The following is a 24,964-nucleotide window of genomic DNA, read 5'->3' on the forward strand; positions in this document are numbered from 1 at the left end:
GAGACGCATCGCCGCTCTCCCTCGTGGAAAGCATTTATTATGCACCCTCAGGAATGCCTGTGTGTCCCGGCTCATTCTCCCTCACTGACTGTGGAACCTGTGTAGTGTTGTCATTTTTAGAGGTTAAACAGTGGCACCGCATGTATCCTTTATCATGTCTTTAAGTGTTTTACCTGCTGTTAGAGGTGATGTTACTTAGAGAAAAGAACTGCTTACTTGACTTCCGGGGCTTTAATTCAGCTCAGTGAGAGTGGTGTATGAAACTCTTGAGACTCGAGTAGAATTCCAGTGATTCGAACCTGGTAGAAAGCAGCTTTTCTTTTCAGTGGCAGCAGAGACAAACTGTGAGTGGCTCCTCGGCGTCTGTAGCCGGTTACTTTGTCCTGTTCAAGGCAGGTCCAGCAGAATCAGGCTAGGGTGATGGAGGGGGCAGCAGTGGACGCAGGAACTTTTTCCAGAAGTAAGGTATTAATTATGGAAATACAGTGATCTGCTAATCAGGTCACTGGGGATGTCACCAGTGAGCTGTGCTGAAATCTACTCCTGCCGGGCAGCACTGGGCAGCTGAACCAAGCAATTAGGGGTGAATCCCGTTGAAAGTATCTCGGGACCTTACCCACATTCCCGAAATCCCTGTTTGGCACAGTTAAAGGCGTCGTTAATAAATTCATCAGGAAAGTTGTGAAGAGTACCTTTAAAAATATCACTCTGTAACCTGCCGCTGTATGAAACACGGGATCAACAAAACAGTGACTTTCTAAAGGAGACTATTCCCCAAGGCTCTTGTTGATACAGATGAAAGGGTGTCTAGAGTGTTAGCCCATGCCCCTCTCTAACTGTTTATTTCTCGGAGAAGATGATTTGTCACGAAAATTCTTTAACGTGCCATTTTTTCTCTCTGTGTGATTCTTTGTGTTTCTAGTTAATGGAACCCCTGGTAGTCAGCTCTCTACTCCGCGCTCAGGCAAGTCGCCAAGCCCATCACCCACCAGCCCAGGAAGCCTGCGGAAGCAGAGGGTAAGGCAATGAGCAAGCTGCCCGTTTCAGACCTGTCTCAACTCGGTGCAGAAGGGTACAGGTGCCCGCAAGTAGCGCTGCTTGTCTCTAGGTGATGACCAAGCCAGGGCAGGAGGTGACCGCAGGCGGGTCACTTATTATTGCTGTGGTGTAGCTGGAACTCAGGGCGTTTAATTTCTTTGTGAACTTGTCCAGATCTTAACTGTGAGAAGAATGTGCCTTGGCTGCTTCACTTTTAAATACCCTCCTCTTTTTGTTCTGAATGCACAGACTTCATGAGCTCCGGTTTGTAAGCTTTCATGGTTGTGATGAGTTTCATTAGCTATCCTTATTGACCACCGGGACAAGAAGAAGTGCTGGTAACAGCGGGAAGAGGGTCCTGGTGGGAGGTGCGTGTGGCATGGAGTGTCCCAGAGCAGCGTAGGGTCCACGGGGCGGGGGGTGGGGACATTCGTCCTGTATTTTTGTGAATGAAACTCACATCAAGCACCTTCTCTTTCATCATTACTTGCGTTTATTTTTAGCCTCTTGGGTAATAACGGAGAACTTGGCTGAGCTTAGAGACCATAGTGAAAAAGTTACTGGAAACAGTGTTAGCTTCTCCACGCTAAGGAAGGGAGTGCAGAGCAGTGCTTCTTTCAAGATGGAAGAACTATTGTTCTCATCCCTTCACAACCTGCATTGTTTGTCTTTTCCAGTAGCAACAAGGCAAGAATGAAAGGAGCGGGAAGGGGAGAAGGGAGGGAGGTACAGTGGAAGAAATTGAAGGCCCTTCATGGTGCTGATTTCAGAAGTGGGAGATTGTCCTAAGTTGCTCTTAGGAGGTTTTACGATGGTGCTCACCCAATATTTTAATAAGAAACGACTTTTTGCAGGCTACTGTACTCAAATACTGGACTCTTGAATTTCGTTCCTTTTATTATGTGTTTAAAAATAAAGCTTCTAAGTTCCATAACTTAAGCTTCATCCAAGATGGAGGGCCCTTTCTTCAAGATTACTGCCCAGGTTGTATCTTTAGGCCACCAGGACCGTCAGTTGTCTAAAAGTGGGGAGCAGGGAGACTCAGTCGGTCCCTGGTTCCTTCAGAGCCCGTGGCACCAAATATTTAGGTTTTGTTATCTTTCTTCACTGGTTCTCCTAGCATTAAGTTGAGCTTGTTTGGTTTGTTTGATGAAGCCTGGAGTTTGGCACCAGCTTGTCCACTCAATGGCTTTGTTATATTTGATGAGTCTATTATCTTTTCTGGGCCTCAGTTGAAAAAACAAACAGAGCTTCTTTCCAGATAGAAAACTCAATACTTCTAGTTCCATGTGGGTGTTTTCACTGTGGTTTCTTCTTGGCCACAGTCTGATTGGGCATTTGAATGTACAGAAATCCTTAGTGAACTCAAAAGAATGACCACACCAACTCTTTCTCCACTCAAGGATAGGCCTTTAGATAGAATTGGTGTGGTCATTCTTTTGTTATAAATGTTACCCAGCAAGGCTCCAAGGGACAGCCATTAGGTATGGCATGGGAAGGGCCCTCTTTCAGAGAATATTCTGTCTCTTAAAGTGTCTGTCTTGGAGAGTACACCTCACATAGAAATCCCTCTTTATTGTCTGAGCTAATTAAACTCAGATTCAGGATTTATTGGTATAGCTAATGCTTAGTTATTGAGATTAAGAGTGATTGGGAATCTCTGCTACAGATGGGAGCTTCTCTCCCTTCCTGTTTGCCTTGGAGACTTCCATCTTGGGGTGTGAGGCTTTGCTTAAATGTCCCTTTGTTGGTAGAATGAGGCTAGAATGTCCTTCTTCTGCTCTCTTTGTTCTCTGCTTTACAATAATTTTGTCCAATTGAGGCAAGAAATTTCCATCCAACTGTGTGGCCACTGGCTTATATAATTAACATTTCTAGCACTTGGGAAATGATTATAAGGTGTGGATCTATTATAGATTCTTCATTTTGCCATTTAAACTACCATAGCACTCCCTGTACTTGAGAGAAAACACAATCCCATTTGTTTTAGGGGGACACAGGGTTTATCACCATCTGAAAACAGTTATTAAGCACATATTGTGAGCAGGGCACTGGATATATTCAAAGATGGTTCAGTTTCCAAGCTTTTGAATTTAAGCCATAAATGAACATCCCCCATCCATGTACCATGTCAGTGCATGGAGACGTTCCCAGCTGCTTTAACGAGAGGAGCTTTCATCTTGGTGTGTAGGCAACTGCATCAAATAAGCCCTCCCAGTTAAAATGGGCCTAGAATATCCCTAAAAACTGATCCTGTTTCAAATTTGGTTAATGTTCTTCTCAAATGGTTGGCTATACTCCTATGCAGGAAATACTGAAATAAGTGAAAGATGGCATGTGCTAAAAGAAGACACTTCAAAGAATAAATTAACTCTTTTTTATTGCAAATTGGAAAACAGTAGCTACTTCTATTTTTTCCCTTCTCTGTTGCCTAGCAACATGGCCAAGAAAATGAGTTGACTGCCACCACCCTGTCGCAACACACACACACACAAACACACACACACACAAACACGCTCCATACTCCGTTTTAAAATACAAGAACATAAGCTATTTTCTTAAAAGGAATACTGAGACATTTGACTAGTTTCTTTACAAATAAGAAAATCTATATTTTTATTTGTATTAATTATGATGATTTGATCAGCTTTTTTTCTTCTGTTAAGATCTTATTTTCATGTTACCTCTTTTGACATTTTAGAATCATCTTACACAATAAGAGTCTGCATGCCAGACATTTTTCTCCATAAACATATTCATGGCGATGCACCAAGTAACCTATTTTTCCAAAGCACAGTTATTTAAGTTGCTGTCTAGAAGCATTTGGTCACAGAAGCAGATCTTGGAGGCTCTTTTCCCACCCATGAACTTTTTTTGGTCCCATTTCTTAATCCATCAGGAAGAAATGTGTTGCGTTGTGTAGGTTGAATGAAGCTCCCCATTATACTCCCACATCCCTGACTTTTGTGGATTATCTGATCAGTCAGATGATGTGAGGAGTGGGTGGTACGAAATAGGAAGAAAGCCAACTCTAGACGCTCTGCAGAGCTGAGCTGGTTGCCTGGCTACCAGCAGAGAGATCTAGTAGCAGGAAGGGGCGGGAGGGAAGAAGAGAGGAGGTGATGAGTTGAGTGTTTGGAGAACAGAGAAAGAGCACTGGGAAGGGATTGGGGGGGGGGTGAATATTGCACTCTTTCTGTTGTCCAAACATAAAATTTTGAAAAAGCAATTCTTGTTGGGTTGATGTTCCGTGCAAATGCAATGCTCGAGTTGATGTTCTGGGACCAGAATTTGTTGAATGCCAGCTGGGGCTCCCAAGAAATTATTTTGTGAATTAAGAAAGTTCCATTTCTGCCCAGAATGCAAAGGAAGTGTTCAAGGAGGAATTGCCTAGACTCTTAGTAGCAGAGTTGGCCTTGACAGACCTCAAGGGCCATCAAACTCAGATGGGCACGCTTGAAGGCAAAACTTCATGAGTAGGCCAAGCAGCATTTTCTTGCCAAGAAGGCGAAATCAGCACCATTTTGTCTGCTTAGATGGTTTCTCTATTATTATTTTTTCTCATAACCCAAGTTGGTGATGTTAAGTGGTCTAATAATACTAGAAATCAAAGGATACCCATTCATTGTTGCTCCCAAGAGAGCAACAGGGCACCCAGAAAAGCCAAGTAAACAAATCTATACCGCCCTTCATCTTTCAGGACCTGTACCGTCCCCTCTCTTCGGATGATTTGGATTCAGTAGGAGACTCAGTGTAAAAGAGACAATGGAGCAATGTATATGGTTTGTGATTGGGTGAAGGTTTCACATTTCCTAAGCAAAAGTCTAACAGCAACATACACAAAAGAGTTTTGCATACCTTGACGTGATAAAGAACAAATCATACTAAAGTAAATATGTAGGCATATTTTATATTCATGATGTTTATCCTTGAAGGAGAGATTTTCTTCTAAATGTCTCCTCCATTGATTTAGTTGGGGAGAGTTTGAACACAAAACGGCTTTAATTGCTGAGATTTTCGTATCAGGCCTGGCTCTAGATGAATTTCATATGTGAACCCCAAATGGGGTACAGGAACATGCTAATGACATAACAGCAGTACAGAGTCAAAATTTCTGTAGATGGAATATCTTTTTAATCATAAGTAGGCATATAGATTTTTCTGTACTTTCTATAAAGCATATTAAATAGTACCAGCAGGCATTTTTTTCTTAAAGTTATATTCTTTTTAAAATTTGGATTGAAAAATAATAGAAGTATTCAGTTAGATTTTTTTTCTTCCTGAATAGTAGAAAAAGCTACTTATCATTTTATGAATTGGTATATCTTAGGGAAAAAAAATTCATGACAAGAACACATCTCATGAAGACTCTAAAATAAAGCCTTAGGAACTTTCCTTGTTTTTGTTGTCAAGTAAATTTTATTTTTTATTAAAGTTATCTTTGATTGGAAACAGCATAAGAATAGCTTAAGTTCGATGCCAACATGAAAAACTTGTCCAATGGCATTGCTATAATATTCTTCATGTTCAATGGACTATAATCATTTATGTAATTTTTCAAATGTGCGAAGGCTAAGCTAGGATTTTTTTTTTTTCTCACATGCAGAGCTAAAAAAATTTTGTCTGGACTTTTTTCAAAAAATCTATTTGAAAAGCAAAATTAACTTAAATGGTGCTGTATAAATCAGGCCCAGAATATTCAAATCTCCATTCTGATAAATCCTGGATCTTGCTTGTGTTTTGGAAATTTCCATATGCAAAACTCCTTTTGTGTTAAACCAAGTAAGTCTATAATTATAACACGTTGTTAAACATTAACCTACTAATTCTGCTCTTCTAGTCCTCTGTTTTAAACATTATAGTCAGCTTTGCTTAGAAATAAAATAATTATTTTAAAATCTGAATGTTAAAACTTAATTTAATGTGTATGGTCTGTTGTATTTAAGCCATAGCCTAGTGATCATTTACTTTTACTAGTTCAAACACTAACAATATAAGACTTGTGAAGCATGCTTTTGATATTCTCCAGGCTTGACATATCTCAGTAGGTGATAAATTAAAAATGTTTGATGCCATTTGGAGGATTTTACATGATTTTTTTTTCCAAATTTTGCTTGAAAACTGAATTTAAAAACGTTTGATTCAAGATGGAGAGAAGTTCAGTTGTCATACACTGTTTTAAATGTTATTGATTTATCTCCTTGATAAATTGTTCAACTAGCAAATTTTACCATCTGGTTTGTAGTTACATATGTTACCATCTCACTTTACAAGTGAATAAAATATTCCAACCAAAAGAAGAAGAAGAAGAAGAAACGTCCAGGCAATCTAACAGCATTTGAAAACTTAGCCTTATAATAATTAGTGCCTCATTATCCTGTCTGTTGGAGAGAAAGACACTTCTCTGGCAGGTTATTTGAGAACTGCAAACTGAACCATTCCATCTTGAAAGAACAGTTCATAATAATACCTGTTCCAGACTTCAGGTTTTAAAACTGTTTCCAATAGAAATGACCAGAGACTCCTGCTGAGATCAAAAGGCTGCTTTGTTTTAGCTGAAACAGTAAACATCTGTGAGGTTGCCTATGCTGGTGTCTGTTTTAGTTATGTCTTTGTAAAATGCATTACTTAATACAGTTGAGTCCATAAAAGATTAGTATGTATTTGACTAAACTGTCAAAAATGCAAAGAAAGCAGTGGAACGGTTAATTTAAATCTGGTGGGGTCAGATGGTCCAGAACAAAAATAAATTCCAATAATTTTAACATCCCTGCCCTGTCAATCTTATGGACAACTACTGCTTAGAAAGACTCAATAAATGCTATTTGTTCTGGATAAGTGGCAGATATTGCCAATTGATATAAAGCCCCTGGCTTTGTTTAGACACGGCAAAAAGAAACTGGACTTGTACTAATTGCCGATAGATATCATGGCCAACTTTCCATTCAAGCAGTTCCAAGGGAAATGCTATTCTCCAGCATTTAATCTTTTGAACATATGATTTTTATTAAAGGACTGTTCAGGGGCTATATATATCATTTACTTTTTGAAACTAAAGTCCCTCAGAGATTGAAACACCACACCATTTATAGACTTTGAGATCTCTTTCTATGCAGTGCATAATTCTATTACACTAAAGAAGAAATAAAAAATTCTTAGCAACAAACCAGAAGTTTTCAGTTCATTGGTGAAACTGAATTGGTGATTTATAGGCACTTAAGATTTACTTATAGAATTCTTTATAAAAAAATTAGGCACTGAATTTTAAAGTTGTTCTACTGAGCAGGAGAGCACTTCAGCAAAAGCCATGCATTTTTTGTCTTTTTGGTAATCCTTAAATGTGTTTTGAAGACATCATGGTATAGCCGAAAGTTTGACACTTTTTCATTTGCACTCACTTTTTTTCTTTGACCTAGACATTATAGAAAAAGATATTAGAAATATTCCCCTGCTTTCAGCATTTTAGAAATGCAAAATTTTAAAGTGTGAAGTTCAATATGAACTCAAAAGACTGTGGCTCTAAAAGCCACATGGCATGTTCTTCTTTGTCTTGCTTAATCACCTAAGCAGGAGGGAACATATATTGGCTCATCTAAATATTAAGAAACCAAATAACATTTTCTAAAAACATTTGAACCAGCATTGATGTGCTGTATGTGTTCCCTACTTTAACCAGCAGGGGTATTCTGGTTGCATCCATTGCAGATCTATACATGATTGGGCTCTTTTTCTACTTAAAAACAGTGAATTCTACAAGCTACGTTTCTTAATAAAAGTGAATGAAAATGTAGAATAATATTCCTGAAAAATAATTGCATATATTTTAACTAGTGGACTGCTAAATTTTTCATATGTGGCCATATATCTATACAGGTGTGTGGGTATTTATGTAAATTTGCCGGGCTTGGTGTGTATGTAGGTATGCTTATGTATTTGTGTATGTGTACAGACCATAAATAGTAAAGTATGGTATTTGTGATACAGCCTTATAAGTTACTGGCTCTTGTGGAATTGTATGATGTGAAATCTTCATGTCATAAAGTGTTACTCTGTGACATATTAGTTGGGGCACATTTAAGTTCAAGAGCAGTGTGCTAAACTAGTATGGCAAATGGTTCCAAATATTCCTATGTAGTGATTTATCAAAAAAAAATTGAAATCCAGATAAACAAAACATTTGAAATCCAGTCAAATCCAATATTATGTTAACTATTAAATATAAGTACACATTAATGTTTAATATTGTTATGTATTGGTGCTCAATTATTAAAATGATTGAATACTCTGATTCTTTTTTTCTATTGTGTCAGTGACTTGTAGTGATTGTCAATCAATATTCACGAAAAAAGAAACGTGGAGTTGTGAGCAGTCAAATATTATGTTGAAACATAAATAAAAGAGAATTCAGAGTATATTTGATTGGAAGTAAATTTAATAACAAAGCCAGATAACCATTAAGGCAATTCTGTATGTTCTTTCAAAACACTATTCTAAACTATTGACAAATTTTGAATATAATTGCTTATATGTGTGTATATATCTACATAAATATATATACACTTGAAAATGTTAACTGAATGAATTTATTCCATATGCATACTGTTGCTCATTTATGCATATTTGCATTAGCCTTGGTAGCATCTCTAATTGTGCATGCTAGTGACAACTGTATTTGACTGAGATATCCCACAGAGGTATAGTGTGAAAATTAGAGATATACTGAATACAACATACCAGTTGCCTGATATAGTGTGTTATACTGTCAGCTGAAAAATACTTGTAATTTCGTGCCTGTAATGCATGTGGAAAAAGTATGAAATCAGAGGCCCTCACCATAAATTTTAAGGGTGCATGACATATGGTGTCTTTAAAATGTGGTTCATTTTAGTAAAGATGATGGATAAATTCCAAGATAGTATAAGTGATGCATGTAATACATGAGTGTTTGTATTATATATGGCCACAAAATGTCTTTGAAGACAGGGTAGTAGATATCTGAAGGTTATAGGCAAATAACTATGAATGTTAATTTTCTTGTGATTTCTTTTTGAGGAGTTCGTACTCTTCAACAAGCAAAGAATTGAGTTTATTTTTTCTAAGGACTCTTTACTTTGAAATACACTATGAATGTTGTAAATTTGGATACACTTTTTATAAAGAAGTTACATACTTTCTGCTTACAGTTTGAGTTGCTTGGATGTATATTCTTCTCTTAAAAAACCAGTTGGTGTTAAAATGTTTTAAACAGCAATATATTTTTAAATCCATCCATCGAGGCCATCAGCAGAGTTTTACAGAACTAAGGGTTGATGAAATGTTTCATTTAACTACCCAGTTTTGAAAGTTCCATCACTTTGTGCTGTGGTTTCATTGTAAAATGTTGTACTTTGTGTTTCACGCTGGACCATGTTATTCCTCTTGAAGTTACCTTTGTGACGCCTAACACCTTAGAATAACTATATAATAAACAGGAAAAACTGCCTGTGTTGTTCAGTGAGTTTCTTTCAGAAAGCTTGATAAACAAACACTGAAAGTAAAATGACCGTGTGGGGTCAGGGGTACTGTCATAATCACGTGTATGGCATTCTTGTGTTGTAATTAGCATTAGCAAGTGACACTTGAGTTACTGCAGAATGGTACCACATGACAAATAAAGTATAAAATACTGGCAGTAACAACAAAATAAGATTATCTGATGAAGAATTCTGTTTTAGTTGTTTGCATTAAAATCAGTAATATATCTTCCTCTCAAGGTTGCCTTAAGGATGAATTTGTCAGACATACTGGTAACTGGTTGAAAAAAAATTAACCTGCATTTTTAAAAGTATACTAGATGTCTTCTGGCTCTGAAGGCATTTTTCCCAAGGTCATCTAATTTGCGGGGAAAAAAAATGTGCCTGTGTATGTGTATATGTCTGTGTGTGTATGTATATAAGCTATTTATTTTTAAATCACTGGATAATTTAACACATAAAATTTTAAAAACATAATGAAATTAATTAAATAAATAATAATAAAATATTTGATTCCCCAACTCTAATTTAGAACAAAAAATCATAATCTATTTCATTCATAATATGATATAAGGGAAGAGAAAAAATTCTGCTAGTCAGGTTAGAAAAAAATATTTCACATTAAATTTATTATAGAAGTTCAGAATTCTGGATTTAAATCTAACATTTTTACTAGATTAGTTTAATCTTAAAATTATAGTTTACTTTAATTAGTTCTTTTTATTATTTCTATAACTTAAATATAATCAATCAATATCCCTAGCAATAATGATATAATTGGAGGGAATGTTTCCAAATTTATAAAATTCCAAATTGTGTTTATATTTTCTTTCTTCTTCTTTTTTTTTTTTTTTTTTTTCTGTTCTATTGCCCAGGCTAGAGTGCAGTGGCATCATCATAGCTCACTGCAACCTCAAATTCCTGGGCTCCAGTGATCCTCCTGCCTCAGCCTCCTAAGTAGCTGGGACTATAGGCATGCCCTCCCACGCCTGGCTAATTTTTCTATTTTTTGCAGAGACAAGGTCTTGCTTTTGCTCAGGCTGATCTCAAACTCTTGAGCTCAGTCTTCTTGCCTTGGCCTCCCAAAGTGCTAGAATTACAGGCGTGAGCCACTACACCCAGCCTATACTTCCTTAATATAACTAGAGTTTAAAATAAAATGTAGAAGGTGCCTAGAAGAATCATGAGCTTCCCTCATTACAGATTGAGAATCGCATTTGAGAAGTAAATCATAGAAAAAATTATTCTATCCAAAGTAAATACACTAGATGGTTTCCTGGCCCCCTTCCAAACTATGATGTCATGAAGAGTAACTCATGAGAGGAGGCATGTGGCTACCCAGTGGTACAGTCTCTTCAGGACAAATGGCTCAGATCACAAATTCATACATCTTGGCCTGAGTATAGTGACTGGACGGTAGAGGCAAGTGTAGACCTAGTTGTAACTGAATTTATTTATTTTTGCTTCACTAACATAGATGTAATACCATTGTTTCCATTTTCATTTTCTCTTCCTCTCAGTAAACCAACTTCATGAGTAGCAGTTCTTCAGTCTTTCAAAAGATGTAACCAAATCTTTGTGACAACATTTTACATTTTTCAGTATTCATTCTTAGTTATGTTCATGCTTGTCTGTGCTGTAAACTTTATTTAGGTTGAACATATCTTATGAAGAGGGCAGACAAAGGAATTTGGAAAAAGGAGTTCCCTTTGTGCCTTGTTTCAAATAATGGAGCCTTATTAGTAATTGCAGATTGATGCCGTCAGTTTATTATTCCATACCCACCTGGGAAGTAAATAAATGTATGGCTTTTCTATATCACATAGAACCCTATGGAATTGAAGCTTTCTACACCAAGATTATTATTTAAGTTTGTTACATGAGGTCATCGTGAGAGATTCTGTAGACTTTGTAAAGTCATGATCACCAAGACAACTTTGTTAAATATTTATTGGTTGTGTTTCCTTTATAAAATTGATCCAGCAATGATATGACAGTGACGACTTGATTTCTAAATTCTTTGTAACCATTTTCCAAATCAGTATAAATTCAACAAAGTGATAACTATATGCCATGACAAAATGTGAAGTGTCAAAAGTACAATTATCCAGCCAAAGCTAAAGTTATCTGGGGAGATTTTCTACCTTTATTAGATCAGTTTTATCAATTGGATATTTTCAAAATCTCTGTACAGTGTGGAGCCCAGATGAGTGACAACATTTATACAAATGACAGGAGTTAACTCATACCATTTAAAATGAGCTGTTTTTCAGTACATAGTCATCAGCCACGTCTTGGTAAAATGTGCTTAGAGCTGTTATGTCAGCTTTCTCACTTACTTCAAAGGTGTGATATGTTCTCCATCTGTTATATGATCCCAAGCTAAATAACCACACTTAGGACGTGTTCTTACTTAGGGCAGTGCTTTTATGAAGGTGTGCCATAAAAGCAGCCAGGTGCCGGCAACCTGCCCAAATGGTTCCCATTAAATCAGCTTGGGGGTGATGATATTTAAAATGTCACAACATCTCTCAGAGCAGCTAATTGCCTTAAATTCTGAAACAACTGTACGTTTCGTACTGTACACTCAAATGCCTTGGAATTGAAGCAAACATAAAATCTTATCAGCATGTAGACTATAAAATGGTGTGTATGTTCAGAAAACTAAATAGGTAAATCGATTTCCTTTATAAGCAATCAATAGTATAGGTGGGCTTTTCAGCTTCTGTTGGTCATAAACAAAGGCCGTTGAGTCTCACTAGGTTAATTCTGAAGAACAAGAACCTACACATTTTTCCTTCACTATGTGCAAAATCCTTCAATCAAACTATGGATGATAATCAGCACATTCCAGCAAGGTTCGAGTTAGTGTATTTAGATGGGTTAGTAACAGCCACACTCAAAGAGCCACGCTGATTCCTGAAATGACTTCAACTGGGAGAGAGAGCAAAAACGTTAGGTGACCAAATCAGAATCTAAAAAACAACAGGCTGGAAAGATACGAATGTAATAAAGATAATGTTTAACATGCACAAATAGGAAGTACTGGATGCGGTCTAAAACAACCACCTCTCAAATACAGATCCAGGAGACATTACACACCTGTGAGCTCAGTGTAAGTTTAAAATACTGTGGCTTCATCTGTAGTATTTTGGATGTGAAAGAAAGAAAACTCTATTCTTCTCTGCTCTGTGCTGGTCAGAGTACACCTAGACTATTGCATTCACTTTTGAGCACCAGCTTTAAAGAGAGATATTGACAGCTAGCGTGGGTCCACAGGGGTGTGAGGAGTCCACAGCCGTGGAGTCCTGCCCCATGACAAGACAGTCAGCCAGAGAAACTGGTAACGTTCAAATGGAAAAAGAGAAAACACAGAAGGAGCCCAATAGCTATTTCCAAGTACTGGAAGAACTTGGGATAAATGGATTAGACCTGGACTGGGTGATTATAGAGATGAGAGATTGGACCAATAAATGGAAATTGCAGAGGGACATGATTTCAGCGTAACTTAAAGTAGGGCTTCCTATACTTTGCTTCCAATTAACAATGAAAAGCTGCCTCAGGAAGCAGAGTGCTCAGTACTGGAGGTGTTCGGACAGAAGCCATCTGATGGCCAGCTGAGGTTTCCGCAGAGGGGAATTTAGTCTCTGGATGGAAGTGGGTGGAATAGGTAATAATACTTAAGGTCCGTCCCAGTACCTGAAATTCTGTGAGTCCACGAATGGCCATTGTCTTGGAAAAATAGTCATTCGTTAGCTATCTGACTTCTTTGAGAAAAAGAAGACATAACACCATTCGAAGTTTGATACATTTATTTTACACTATTTCAGCATAATAAATGAAATGAGAACTTTTAATTTTTCAGAGTTACCCTGCTTGTCAGCAAATATGTTTTTCTCTTAAAATTGTCCATCATCTGTTACTCTCAGACAGCAGGAAATTTGAAATGGCTTGGGATACATTTGCAAAAGCACAAAGTTGAGAATAAGCAGTCATAAACATAAGCAAACCTGTATTAACTATACTTATTTTTTTAAAAAACCAGAGCCTAGAAACCTTGAGAAGTTTTTGTTCATAAAGCAGAGAAAACACAGCTGGCATTGTGGCAAGAGCTCAGGGTATCAGCCATTTGGTGGCACTGTTGAAAATGCAATTCTTTAGTGGATAAGGCAGTTAGTGAATAATATCCAGCAAGTTTATAGGAAGTTACAGTTTAAAAGATGTTTTCGTATACTTTGAATCAGAGCTCTGTATTGAATATCTGATGTTCTTATTAAAAGAATAAGCTTTTGGATTTGAGTATCTAAATTGTAGACATCTTTGCTAGGAAGCATACTGCTGGTCTATTCATTTGGGTGTTGATGGAAGAATGTGTCTTTGTATTCTAAAATTTAAAATACCACATGACAAGGCAGCACCTGCCACCCCAAACCACAATGTTTCTACATTATTAAACACCATTTGTGATGCTGCTGGAAGAAGTTCAAGGACCAGAAGAGAAGGTCTACACTTTAGACATTTACTTAGTGCCTTTCTGGCTTGGAAGACCATTATGTCTACAGCAAAAACAATGACACAAGGGATGAAGGATCTCACTGTTCTGGAAAACACACACCTTCTCCTCAAATGGGGTTATGTTAATGTTTATTTTCTCCAGTCATCTTCATAATAAATCTGCCTTGTCTCAGCCTCATATTGCAATATAATAAATACAAGGTTTTCATAAACAGACACCCAGCCATTAAAGTCAGCAGAGCGTGGCCTGGAAGCTCATGTGTTTACAGTCCCTTCGACAGAGGGGGTTATGAATACACGGTTAGTGTCACACTAAGAAAATCTCTGTTTCAGCATTCCGATCTGAATCCCTCTTTCCAGGATCAGAATCCCTCTTTCCAGCCTGCCCTGTGGCAAATGTGTGCTGTTGGTCACAAAAGGTGGCTGGATGAGAGAAGATGGAAACACAGCTCAAGTCATCAGGCTTATTGAGGGGGGATTTTTATGACATTGGAAAATAGTGGGCACATCACACAAACTGTGTGGCAATCAGGGGTATACCAGAATAACCACACAACTTCTAGAATGTTCTATGGGAAAGCAGATGCATTATAATGTTTACTTTAACTTCCATCCCCATGGTGTCAACTGTCAGCTTGGATAGGGCCCGCCAGCGGGACATGCTCTTGTTAGTCACACCCAGCTGCTTGACTCAAATAAATGGCCCTGCAGGGATGTGGGTAGCATTTCCCCAACTGTATTCATCTGTTTACTGAAAACTAAAATCTTTGCATGTCCTGTGCAGGACACTCTTGGGCGCAATGAAATTATATAAAATCTCTCTTCCCTCCCACTTTGTGCACAGTTAAGGCTGGATGGAGTGGGGAGGAGGTTGAAGGGACACAGGTAAGCAGAGGAAAAATAGGTCAAGGCTGCTTCTCGCCACCTCTTCATTGTTAACTCAACTACAGATGCTCTTTCCCTTCTCTCTGCTCCACAGACAGCCGGCACCCGAGCCCTTGCCGCCCCTCACCGCCTCCCGTCAGGCCAACCACGCGGATTAACCCAGGGAAACAGAAGGAAGATCTTTTAGGACAAGCTGTGTTCACTATTTAGAACTAGCATGGAAATGTGCAAATTGTTTTCTCAAGAACTAGATGCAGAGCTGGAAAAATTCATTGTTAAAGTAACGTCCATTGTTAAAGTACTGCCCCGCAGCCAGCCAGTCAGGATATTAAATATTTGGTATTGTTTCGTCCTCTGAGCTCTCTAATGCAGTTGTTACCCTGTTTGCTCTCGTGGGTCTTGGGTCAAAATTCATGAATGATAATGAGGACATCACCAGGCCTAGGCTTTCATTATTGTCTTTACCTCAGACGTTTCATGTAACATTTAACAACCTGGTAACTTGCTCAGTGCTTGTGTCTTTACCTCAAAAGTGGAATTAACAAACCCACTCTTTAACCTTTCTCCTGAAGTTGTGGTAAGGCTGAGTATTTGGTTCTTAGGATATTTTATAAAAGACAACCTGAAGAGAAATTGTGCTCTATTGTAAGACTAGAATGAAATAGTGGATGGATCAGAATGGTGCCACTTTGAGGCCTGTTTGCCGGTAGACTGTGGAAGAGAGTGAGGTGAGATGCCTGAAATCTGTGAAACCCAAACTGTGGGCTGGAGGATGCTAATTTTGAGAAAAAGGAATAAGAAGTCATGGAACATTCAAGTTTACGATAATTAGCCTGATCCTGTTACCACAACCTGTTATTAGTAAAAGGGAGAGAGGAAGGAAGATGTGGCCCTAATGGAATATCCCAAGGACCTCTGTTTCCAAGCATTACAACCAAATAAATCCTCCCTGGTAGTGGGCGAAGCTATCTCCCGAGGTTCCGGGCTGTGCATAGCGATGGAGACGCGGGCAGTCTGACCCAGTTTTTATTCTCTGTTCCTGTCCCCTCACAGAGCTCTCAGCATGGCGGCTCCTCTACCTCACTTGCGTCCACCAAAGTCTGCAGCTCGATGGATGAGAACGATGGCCCTGGAGAAGGTGATGAGCTAGGGACCTGGGGTACCTGAGGAGGCAGAGGAGGGGTTGGCTAAATTTGCTCCAAAAAACTACCGTGTTTCCCTGAAAATAAGACAGGGTGTTATATTTATTATTCCTCAAGAAGACACCCTAGGGCTTATTTTCAAGGAATGTGTTATTTTTTTAAGTATGGTCCAACAATATACATTTATTCAAATATAGTTAAGTCGTCTTCTTCTGGAACATTATCACAACTCTCCAAACCCCGAATTCCATCCTGAATTTCTTGCGATTCTATTTCCTTTAGAACCATTGGCCCCAACCTCTCATGTCGAGCAATACAGCTGCCATCGGGCAGATGAGAAGGGCTGCTGGTCTTCTTTACTGCTCCTCGAAGACATGCGTGGGTTGTGCAGATCCGCTGCATAGCCGCGCCCATCACTAGGTCTTATTTTTGGGGTAGGGCTTATATTGCGCACATGCTTAGAAATGCTGCTAGGGCTTATTTTATGGGTAGGTCTTATTTTGGGGGAAACACAGTATTAACTGCTCAAGCAGAATGCCACAGACAAGCCTGAACAGCTCTTGAGGGTTGATTGCAAGAGGATAGGGTTGTGTGTGGGACTGGTGTCAACTCTGTGGGAATGAAAAGAGAGAGTTGGCTCAGTCTGGAGATGTCTCACAACCTTAGGACACGTCTAAGTATCCTAAAAAAGGCCAGCTATTGCCTGCCTTGGAAACGAGGGCAGATAATTGCAGGCTTTGTTTTCCCAAACAATGTTCACTTTTAATATATTAAAGACAATTCACTGTCTTGCTGTTATAGTCACACAGATATAGTCTAACGTAAGTGAACTCAATATAGGAAAATAGGACTTTATGAAAATGATTAATTGGTGGCAATTTCAAAAATATCCTGGGGCTCATTGACTTCAGGGTTATGGTCAAATGACCTGGATACCAGAACTGACTTTTCACTAACTCACTGGATTGTTTTGGACAAGGCTCTTCAAGTCTCCACATCTTAGTTCCTCTTCCATAAAATGTAGATTGTAACACGTAACTATTTCCCCCCTGGGGGTTGTTATCAGGCTCAAATCAACTATGGGAAAATATTTGGAAAATGGCAAAAGTGATACAATCAAGCTACAATTAAAGAATCAGCTCCTCTCAATTCTCTTAAATGATATTATTTAATTTTTTTCCCCAAAAATTTCCCTTTGGGGAAAGCACTTTTATTACGTTAAGTGAGATATGTGATTTACCTAATAATTATTTCCTGACTACCATGCAATATTATCATGCAATATCAGATGTTTTTATATTTCCAGAAGTATGAAATTCAGCCACCTAGATGTCTGTTTTGTTCTAATGTGTTGTGTGTTCTCCTAATAAAATGAAATGGTTCTTGACCTAAGCCTTTGGCTTAGTCTTCTTAGCCACAAGCCTAAAAGGTACCTTTTATCAATTGCTAAGAAAAAATTCTCAAGCCACATGCTTTGGTTTGGGTGTCTCAGCCAGTGCTCCCACTAGAAGGCAGGAAGGATTGAAGTACCCCCTTCCATTTCCCATCTGCAGGGTTACACTTGCTTCGGACAGCCAGGGATATTTATTTTATTACCCCTGTAGTGAAGAGGCTTGAGATTGTGTCATCTGGGAGATGCTTTGTAAATGTGGGTGATTTTAGTAGACAAAAATCCTCAGGCTGAGTCCTGCAAGCAGAGGCAAGATCGTGACTTCTTTGGGGGTGACATGGGGAGAGGCCCAGGCCATCACTTTATTCTGGAGGCTGCCTAGGTAGCTGCTAGTGGGATAAGAGTGAAACGTCACCTATATGGAGGTGAAGAGGCCTGTACACAAATGCCAAGGATAGCAGTAGTGGCAGCGGCAGCGAGTGTGCTATGTCTGTTAAACACTTTCCAGAAATTCCTTCCACTCTAGAATCCAGAGTGATGCAGACGCAGCCTCATCACAAAGCAAGGATGAAGGCTCCAATGCAGGTACCTGACGATTGCAAGTCTCCATTTGTCTTCCAACAATACAGCGCCAATGTGAACACAAAAATCACCAAGGAAGCCCATTCACCCCCTAAGCTTTAAATTTTATTTTGAGGAGAAATGTTTAGGCTTGGTTTATGATGAAAGGTCAAAAAAGGAGCACATTTAGAAAACACACGAGGCTTCCATCACATTTCGTATTCAGGTTGCCTGAGGGAGAGCTAGGATTTATAACTTTAAAGCATGTACATTTTAGAGCCCCGCTATAAAAGGCTTTTTACACCCCTAAGATGTTAAAGGTTATCCAGCATATTTATGTGACTTAAAGTGTGGCTTATTTAGTTTTATGGCCTTAGATATTTAAAGCATTATTAGGCATTTGTAAAATATTTCAAAATGCATTTTCGGGGGGGAAAATGTGTTGTGTTAGTGGCACTAACATAATTGAAATTACAAAACTGTTCCGTTCACAGACATAATAGATATTATAATTTTAACTCGACATCTGCTACGCAGGTTGCTGGGGAGAACATTTGTCTGAAATCTGCTCACTGAGACTGGGGAGGGGTGGCCGTCAATGGTCGGTTCGTAAGGAATTTTACGGAGATCTCCGTTTCAGGATGTAGTAAAGCTAAGTGTCCAAACAGCAGGCGATTTTCATGCTTGTACAATGCCAAGCGGCCCAGAGTCCCTTGCGAACTGCATTTTCCTCCCGCACCGTTTGTAGGAATGTCATTTCTCTGCGCACAGTGGGTACGCAGTAAATGCTATTGATCAAGTTGCACGAAGTGGAAAGAGCAAAACTTCCTCCTCACTTCCTGCCTTCCCCACTGCATTAGAAAACCTAAGTTGCTCTTGTGTAGGTGGGGGTAGATCCCCATACATTTCCTCTGAGTTTATCATTTGTCTTAGTAAAAACTGTTGAGTATATACAATTTCAGCAAGGGAGGTGGACGGTTGCCTCACTGTACAGAAAAATGATATATTGATTCTGAATCAGTTCCAGCCTATTAGATGATGCTTCTAAATGTTTCCTTGTGCAACATCTGTGTTCCCTTTTCTACCAATAAAAAAGTATTAATGATTCTTTCAGAAGTGTCGGAAGAAGGCTTCCAGATTCCAGCCACAATAACAGAGCGGTATAAAGTCGGAAGAACAATAGGAGATGGAAACTTTGCTGTTGTCAAGGAATGTGTAGAAAGGTGAGAAGGATATCATTTGCATTGAGCTTTAAAGGTAACATTTGGTGTTACGTTTTCCAAGATTGTGTCTCTATTTGCGGTCTGTGACACATACAGAATAATTTAATGTCTGAACCCCAGGCGCAAAAAATTTTTCTTTAAAAAGAAAAGCCCATCTAACAGATTTGGAAAATATAGTGATTCTTGAAGACAATCTATAAATTAAGGCCTTTGATTTTTTTTTAATGTACTCAGCAAAACTTCGCCAGCTTTTTCAGGTAAGTCTTTTTATTTTGTTAAAAAAATACATATTGAGCAATTTCTCCCCACACACTTTTTTTTGTAGCTTATCTTGTAGAGGTCAGATTGTTCTTGTATAGACTTTATGTCTGCAAAGCGTACTATCATAAATACATACAATAACCTTGAAGAGCTTTAAAATGCATGTGTGCTTCCCATGACAAAATTTAATACGTTAAAATGTATTAAATTGAATGAGCCAGGTACTCTGAGGGCCAAAGGGAAGGGTCTAATCCCTGAGTTCTTGCTGCCTAATCGAGGACAGTAGCTGGTGGCCCCTAGATGGTGAAGAGACAACTAATAAAGTGACAGCCCAGACTAAGGCAGCCTCAAGCCTAGATTTCTTTACACCGGTAGTTGCTTGCTTTAGGGTGCCTAGTCAGCCAGCGGCTGCTTCTCAGAGCTGGGTGGGCAGGATCTTGAAAAGTCAGAGGGAACTTGCCTCGTTTCTTAAGATACTGTGTCCTCTGGCTTCCTGGGGGCTGGCGTGGGGTGTACGCACTTGCCTATCACTTCTCTCTGCCCATGTTGGGGCTGGACACCCTAACAGCCCCCCACCACTCTGTGAGAATCATGCTCCACACTCCACTAAGAGCGTCTAGATGACTGGATCTAGAAGATAGATAACAAGGCGTTAGCCTGGAAGATGCAGACCTTGTTCTGTTTCAAGGGCTTTGATTTAGAAGCATGGATTCTTGCCATATTAGAGGTGGATGCCTGCACAGGACCTCAGATACCATGGGGGCGCTTAGCTTGGCCAATACCCACTCATGTGCTCCCTGCACCACTGGCCACTTTTTAGAAGATGCTTCCCCAAGGTCACGGAGCTCACACTTTGCCCCACCCCACCATGTCAGCGAGGCTGGGATACTCCCAACAGCGACAGAGACCTACTGGGGCGTAAGTCATAGGTAGCTGGAAGAATCCCTCAGTCAGTGCTGCCAGGCCCCCTTTCTCCTCTCTTCCTCTCATTCCTCCACCACGGAGCTGGACCATTGGTGCACAGGTGCCAAACACAGACAATGTCCCATCACATTCCTGGGCCTCACACTTTCCAGAACAGAAGCAACCATGAGTTACTGAGCATAGAGTATCTGCAAAGCCCTTCACTTATGACATTTCATTTAATTAATGTAATAACTCCACAATGTCAGTATTGTCTCCATTTTATAGATTGAAAGCCTGGAGAAGTGACATGCCCAAGTTTGCTCAACAAATAAGTACTTAGCAAGACATAGATCTGAGCCCAGCTCCAGAACCCACACTTTTAACCCCTCTACTCCAACCGCCTCTACTAAGGTGTTTGGCTTAGCTGAGCCAAAGTCACACTCATTGCATTTGGCCTTACATAAGTAAGACAGAAAGTAAGTTGGGAAAGCCATTCCTAAGGTAATGGGTGGAGGTGTGCATGCAAGTATGTGTGTGTTTATATAACTTTTTCTTTCATTGATACTTTTAGCAATAGTAAATCCAAGTCATTTTAACTTTATTTCCACTGTAGCAGAAAACCCCGTTTTTAGCAGATTGCCCTGCCCTCGCACTGTGGGGTGTCTGGGTATCTGCCAGTGTTCGTCATCTGTTAGGTCTGACACGGTGGCCATGTGCTGTTGCTCCCAGCCAGTGCACGGATCAGGATGGCATCTCGGTCCAACAGTGCCGGTCTTCCCACAATAGAAATTTCCCATTGCTCCGTCCAGAATTAATTTATTTCTTTCTAGCTCGGATTGCATTCGTTTTGCACGAGTTCCCATCTCGGGTCTCTCTGTAGGAAACCTCAGAGCCGAAACACCAGATTGCCCCATGAAGTGTTCGTGTTCAGCTCCTGCTGAAAAAGGACATATGGCATGTGCCCTCCCTCCCCAGAGATACCACAAAACATTCTTTTAATATTTTCCAGAGGTCCAAGAAAATAAAAGCAAGCTAGGAATGTTGTGAATGGCCCACATGGCTCGTGGGTACACTGCCTTGTTCTGAGGATGAATATGTATGAACAAGGGCGAGTATGTTCCTGCCCTGTTAATAATATGCTGTCACAGGCAAGACTTTTCTACAGCAACGGACACAATTGCAGTGTCTTTCTGTGACCCTGTGCCAGCACGTTCTTTCGCTGGTGGATCCACTTAGATTTCTGTCTGGGGTCCAGGACAACTTCTCAGGGGGCCTCGGGGGCCCCTAGGCGTGCTAAAGGAAGTGAGTGGACATGACTTCAGCTGGGAGAGAGGTGCTCCATTTTGAAGCTGTTTTGTGGAGCATTTTGAGGCCCCAGAGCAAACTGAAATTGCTGAAACGCGCTAAGGAGAGGCCAGAGCACAAGCAGAGAGCTTGATATGAGGTGCCCTGACCTTCCTGGCTCTGTGTGGACCAGTTACCACGTGAGCCAAGGGTACGATGCACTTGTGAGCAGGGCTGGTGTCCCAGGTGGCCCCTGGCCTTTCACTCACCTGCATTGCTTGCATTTTTTAGTGATGTAGGCAGCTGAGCTGTCTCCCCTCGTCTACCTATAAGCCAGAATAATTGCATAACAAAACTGCTGGCTCTAGGCATGAACATAAACAGGTCAAACCCACCAGAACAAGCTAAGGCATCAGTGTCTCCAAAATGGGTTGCTTCTGCCTAGGAAATCCTCAAAATTCTCAATAACCTCAAGAGCCATGTACCTGGAGTTTATAGGCTTTTCCTTTGGAACTGGGAGTTGGAGGACGAGTCAGTGAGAAGAAGCCTAGACATCTCTTGGCTATCTGATTGCCGTTCTTCCGTCTTTCCTTCCTGAGGCTCCCCTGGTACCTGACAGCCATGGGGCACTTGCTCAAATTCAAAATAAAATTCTGCTTCGGAGATGTTGGACGAGACACTCCAGGCTGCCCCAGTCCTCTGCTCTTGGCAGTTACCTCCTTGTGGAAGAGGCTGAGATTGGGTTTTATTAGGATTAGCTGGTAACCAAAGGGTGCATTTCACTAACCCCTCTTTATTGGGGCGGGGGTTGTATTCCTGTCATTGCACTCACTGCCACCATGCTCTGGAGCTTGCACAGCTGACCAGCAAGTGTGGAGCACCTGCTAGCTCGGGCCACTGCTGGGCAGTGCTGGTGCAATAGAGAGAGACATAAAACACGGCCCCCATATGTAGACCCTTATCCATAAACAAGGGGTGCTGGGCAATTCAGTGGATGCTATGGTAGAGGAATGCTTGTGAGCTGTTTTGCCTTCACATACTCTTTTTAAAAACCTTCAAAACATAGCAAACAACAACAAGAAAACTCACATTGGCCCAGAGCATCCCAAGCTTGCCAGCCATTCTGCCCTTAATAATCATACTATGTTCCCCTAGAGGGGGTGCTGCAGGCCGAAACCAGGCCAGGATTGAGAATCACGAAGTTAGACAAGACAGCTGCCTCCAAATCATTTTCAGTGCAAACATGAAAACTTAGATTCAATTCAGGTTTGTAAAATTTGGAACTTTTTCTCTAGCAGTTGGGCTCTGACCCAACCTTGATAAATAGGAAGGTGACCTTACAAACTGATTTCCCGTGGACAAGGAGGAAGACAAAGTTTTCTGTGGCTGCTTTTGTTGGGGCAAAGAGGGTTCCCTAAAAGGTCAATAAAATATTTTCAGGCACGAATAAGCAAATGGCCTGTATTTGCACCAGAAATCCAGCTGGCTGGTGTCTCGGTACACCACACTGTAGACTCCTTGAAGAGCAGGTCTCATTTACCTCTGAATCCACCAAAGAACCAGGCTTGTCGCTGCTCAGTGAATAACTGCACAGGCACAGCCGTCCTCCAAGTCAAGGTATGCAGGAAGGCAAATACATTAATTAAGGTTTGATTTCCTGCCAAGTGTTTTCACTTAAAGCAAGCACTTACACTTTTATTCCATGTATACATTTAGTTCTGACACCTGTGTTCAGGCTCATTTTCCAGGCTAGCTACTTTTCCTGTAAACATGTGCTTCTAGTAATTAAGGATTTTATGATGTGACTAGTCCTGCCCTCAAGGATTCAAGGAAGAAGTTGCAATATTAATTTTGCTGGTCCTCCGTGGGGGTCATTGTCCAATATAAAATCTGGGTAAATGTAATGGAACATTCAGTCCCATTACAGAAGTCTCCGTGTGGGAAACCCACATGGTCCTTCTTCCTAGCGTGCCCCGGGGCCACCGCGGCCAGGTCTGCTTCCCGCTGTCCCTCAGCTGTAGGCTCAGGGCAGACAGGTGCTGCCTGCTTGGCCCCCTGGGAGTGAACACCCCCGCTGGGTCACTCACTGCAGACTCTATTCCTTGTGCATCCGGCTGCAGAAGGGGTTCTGCTCCCTCTCTGTGCCCTGCACCAGCCCTTCTCCTCGACTGCTTCCACGTTACGCAAGTTCAAGGAGGCGAGGATCAAACGTCAAGCACGGAGGATCACAGAGCTAAGAAAGCCCCCTCTCTTCTGACCAGCGCGGGCCTGTCCGTCCCTCCCTTTTGTGGAGGCGACGAAGGGGGCACTTGTTTTCATTTTTGAGCCTCCCAAACTCTGTGCCTGCCTGGGATTGCTGGTGGATAGCGAAGCCGTCAGGGCCATGGTTTAGATTCCCCAGCCACTGAAGGAAGCAGGTAGGAAATTGCTCGTGCATTCCAATCTCAGGTGCGTTTTGTCATCAATTTTAGTGACTTATGAAAAGCAGAATCCAGAAACACGTGAGCTTTTAGTTTTTCCTCTTGATTAAGTATTTTCAAATTTGCAAACAAACTCTTCAGAAGCCTCTTAAGAAGAGGCTACTTAAAATGACCTTGTGGTCTTATGTCTATAGCGTGAGGAATCCCTTTGGAAGGAATTCCACTTTCTCACACCATTTTAATTTCTCATGTTAAATATTTTGGTTTGCCTGTTACTGCGGTGCTTTCGCTCCACGCCTGCCCCGTGGCCTTGCTGGTGGTCTGGTGTTTGCATGGGAACGTGGGCACACCAAGCCTGCATTCAGCCTGGGCCCCCTCACTCCTTCCTCCCCCATGGCCTCTCTGCCCAGCCATGGCATGGTCTCTGTTGAAGGACCAACAGAGGTAGAGTGGCAGGGGCAACGTCCCTGGGCTCTCCAGCCCATTTCCTGGTGGAGTTAAGGCAATGCGGATTTCTCCGGACACCCCCATCTCTGCAGGAGCACCCCCCTGAATCAAAGGGTTGTGCCTTCTCCCACCCGAACCCCAAACCCTCTATTGGAGAAAAGAGGCTTCAAAGTAATTCTCTCTTCCTGGTTTTATTCGCCAGATATAATCATGACAATTCAATGTTCATTTGAGTGTCTTTTGCAGGAGCCTGGAAGTGTAAGGGGAGAAGCATTTTTAGAAGTAAATGACATGAATACTTTCTGAAATGCTTTTGAAACAGATTTTTCATACCTGGCCTCTTGATTTACTTACAGGCAAATCGTTTTCTTGCTCCAAC

At 40.7% G+C, this 24,964-nt stretch overlaps 1 protein-coding gene across 4 annotated transcripts in view; it reads left to right on the forward strand.

Moving 5' to 3' along the window:
- DCLK1 (doublecortin like kinase 1) overlaps window positions 1-24,964 on the forward strand; it is a 322,579-nt gene that overhangs the window by 244,043 nt on the left and 53,572 nt on the right. For 3 of the 4 annotated variants that reach the window (XM_012748079.2, XM_020290423.2, XM_076009485.1), the window contains 3 exons: window positions 923-1,017; window positions 16,005-16,089; window positions 19,159-19,267. In XM_012748079.2, coding sequence (XP_012603533.1) covers window positions 923-1,017; window positions 16,005-16,089; window positions 19,159-19,267 — 289 coding nt within the window. Of the gene's footprint in view, window positions 1-922; window positions 1,018-4,738; window positions 10,180-16,004; window positions 16,090-19,158; window positions 19,268-24,964 lie in introns of those variants that run through there. The other variant, XM_012748076.2, reaches the window with a different exon arrangement.

The sequence above is a fragment of the Microcebus murinus genome, chromosome 13 (genome assembly GCF_040939455.1).
Source record: "Microcebus murinus isolate Inina chromosome 13, M.murinus_Inina_mat1.0, whole genome shotgun sequence".
Classification (NCBI taxonomy): Eukaryota; Metazoa; Chordata; class Mammalia; order Primates; family Cheirogaleidae; genus Microcebus; species Microcebus murinus.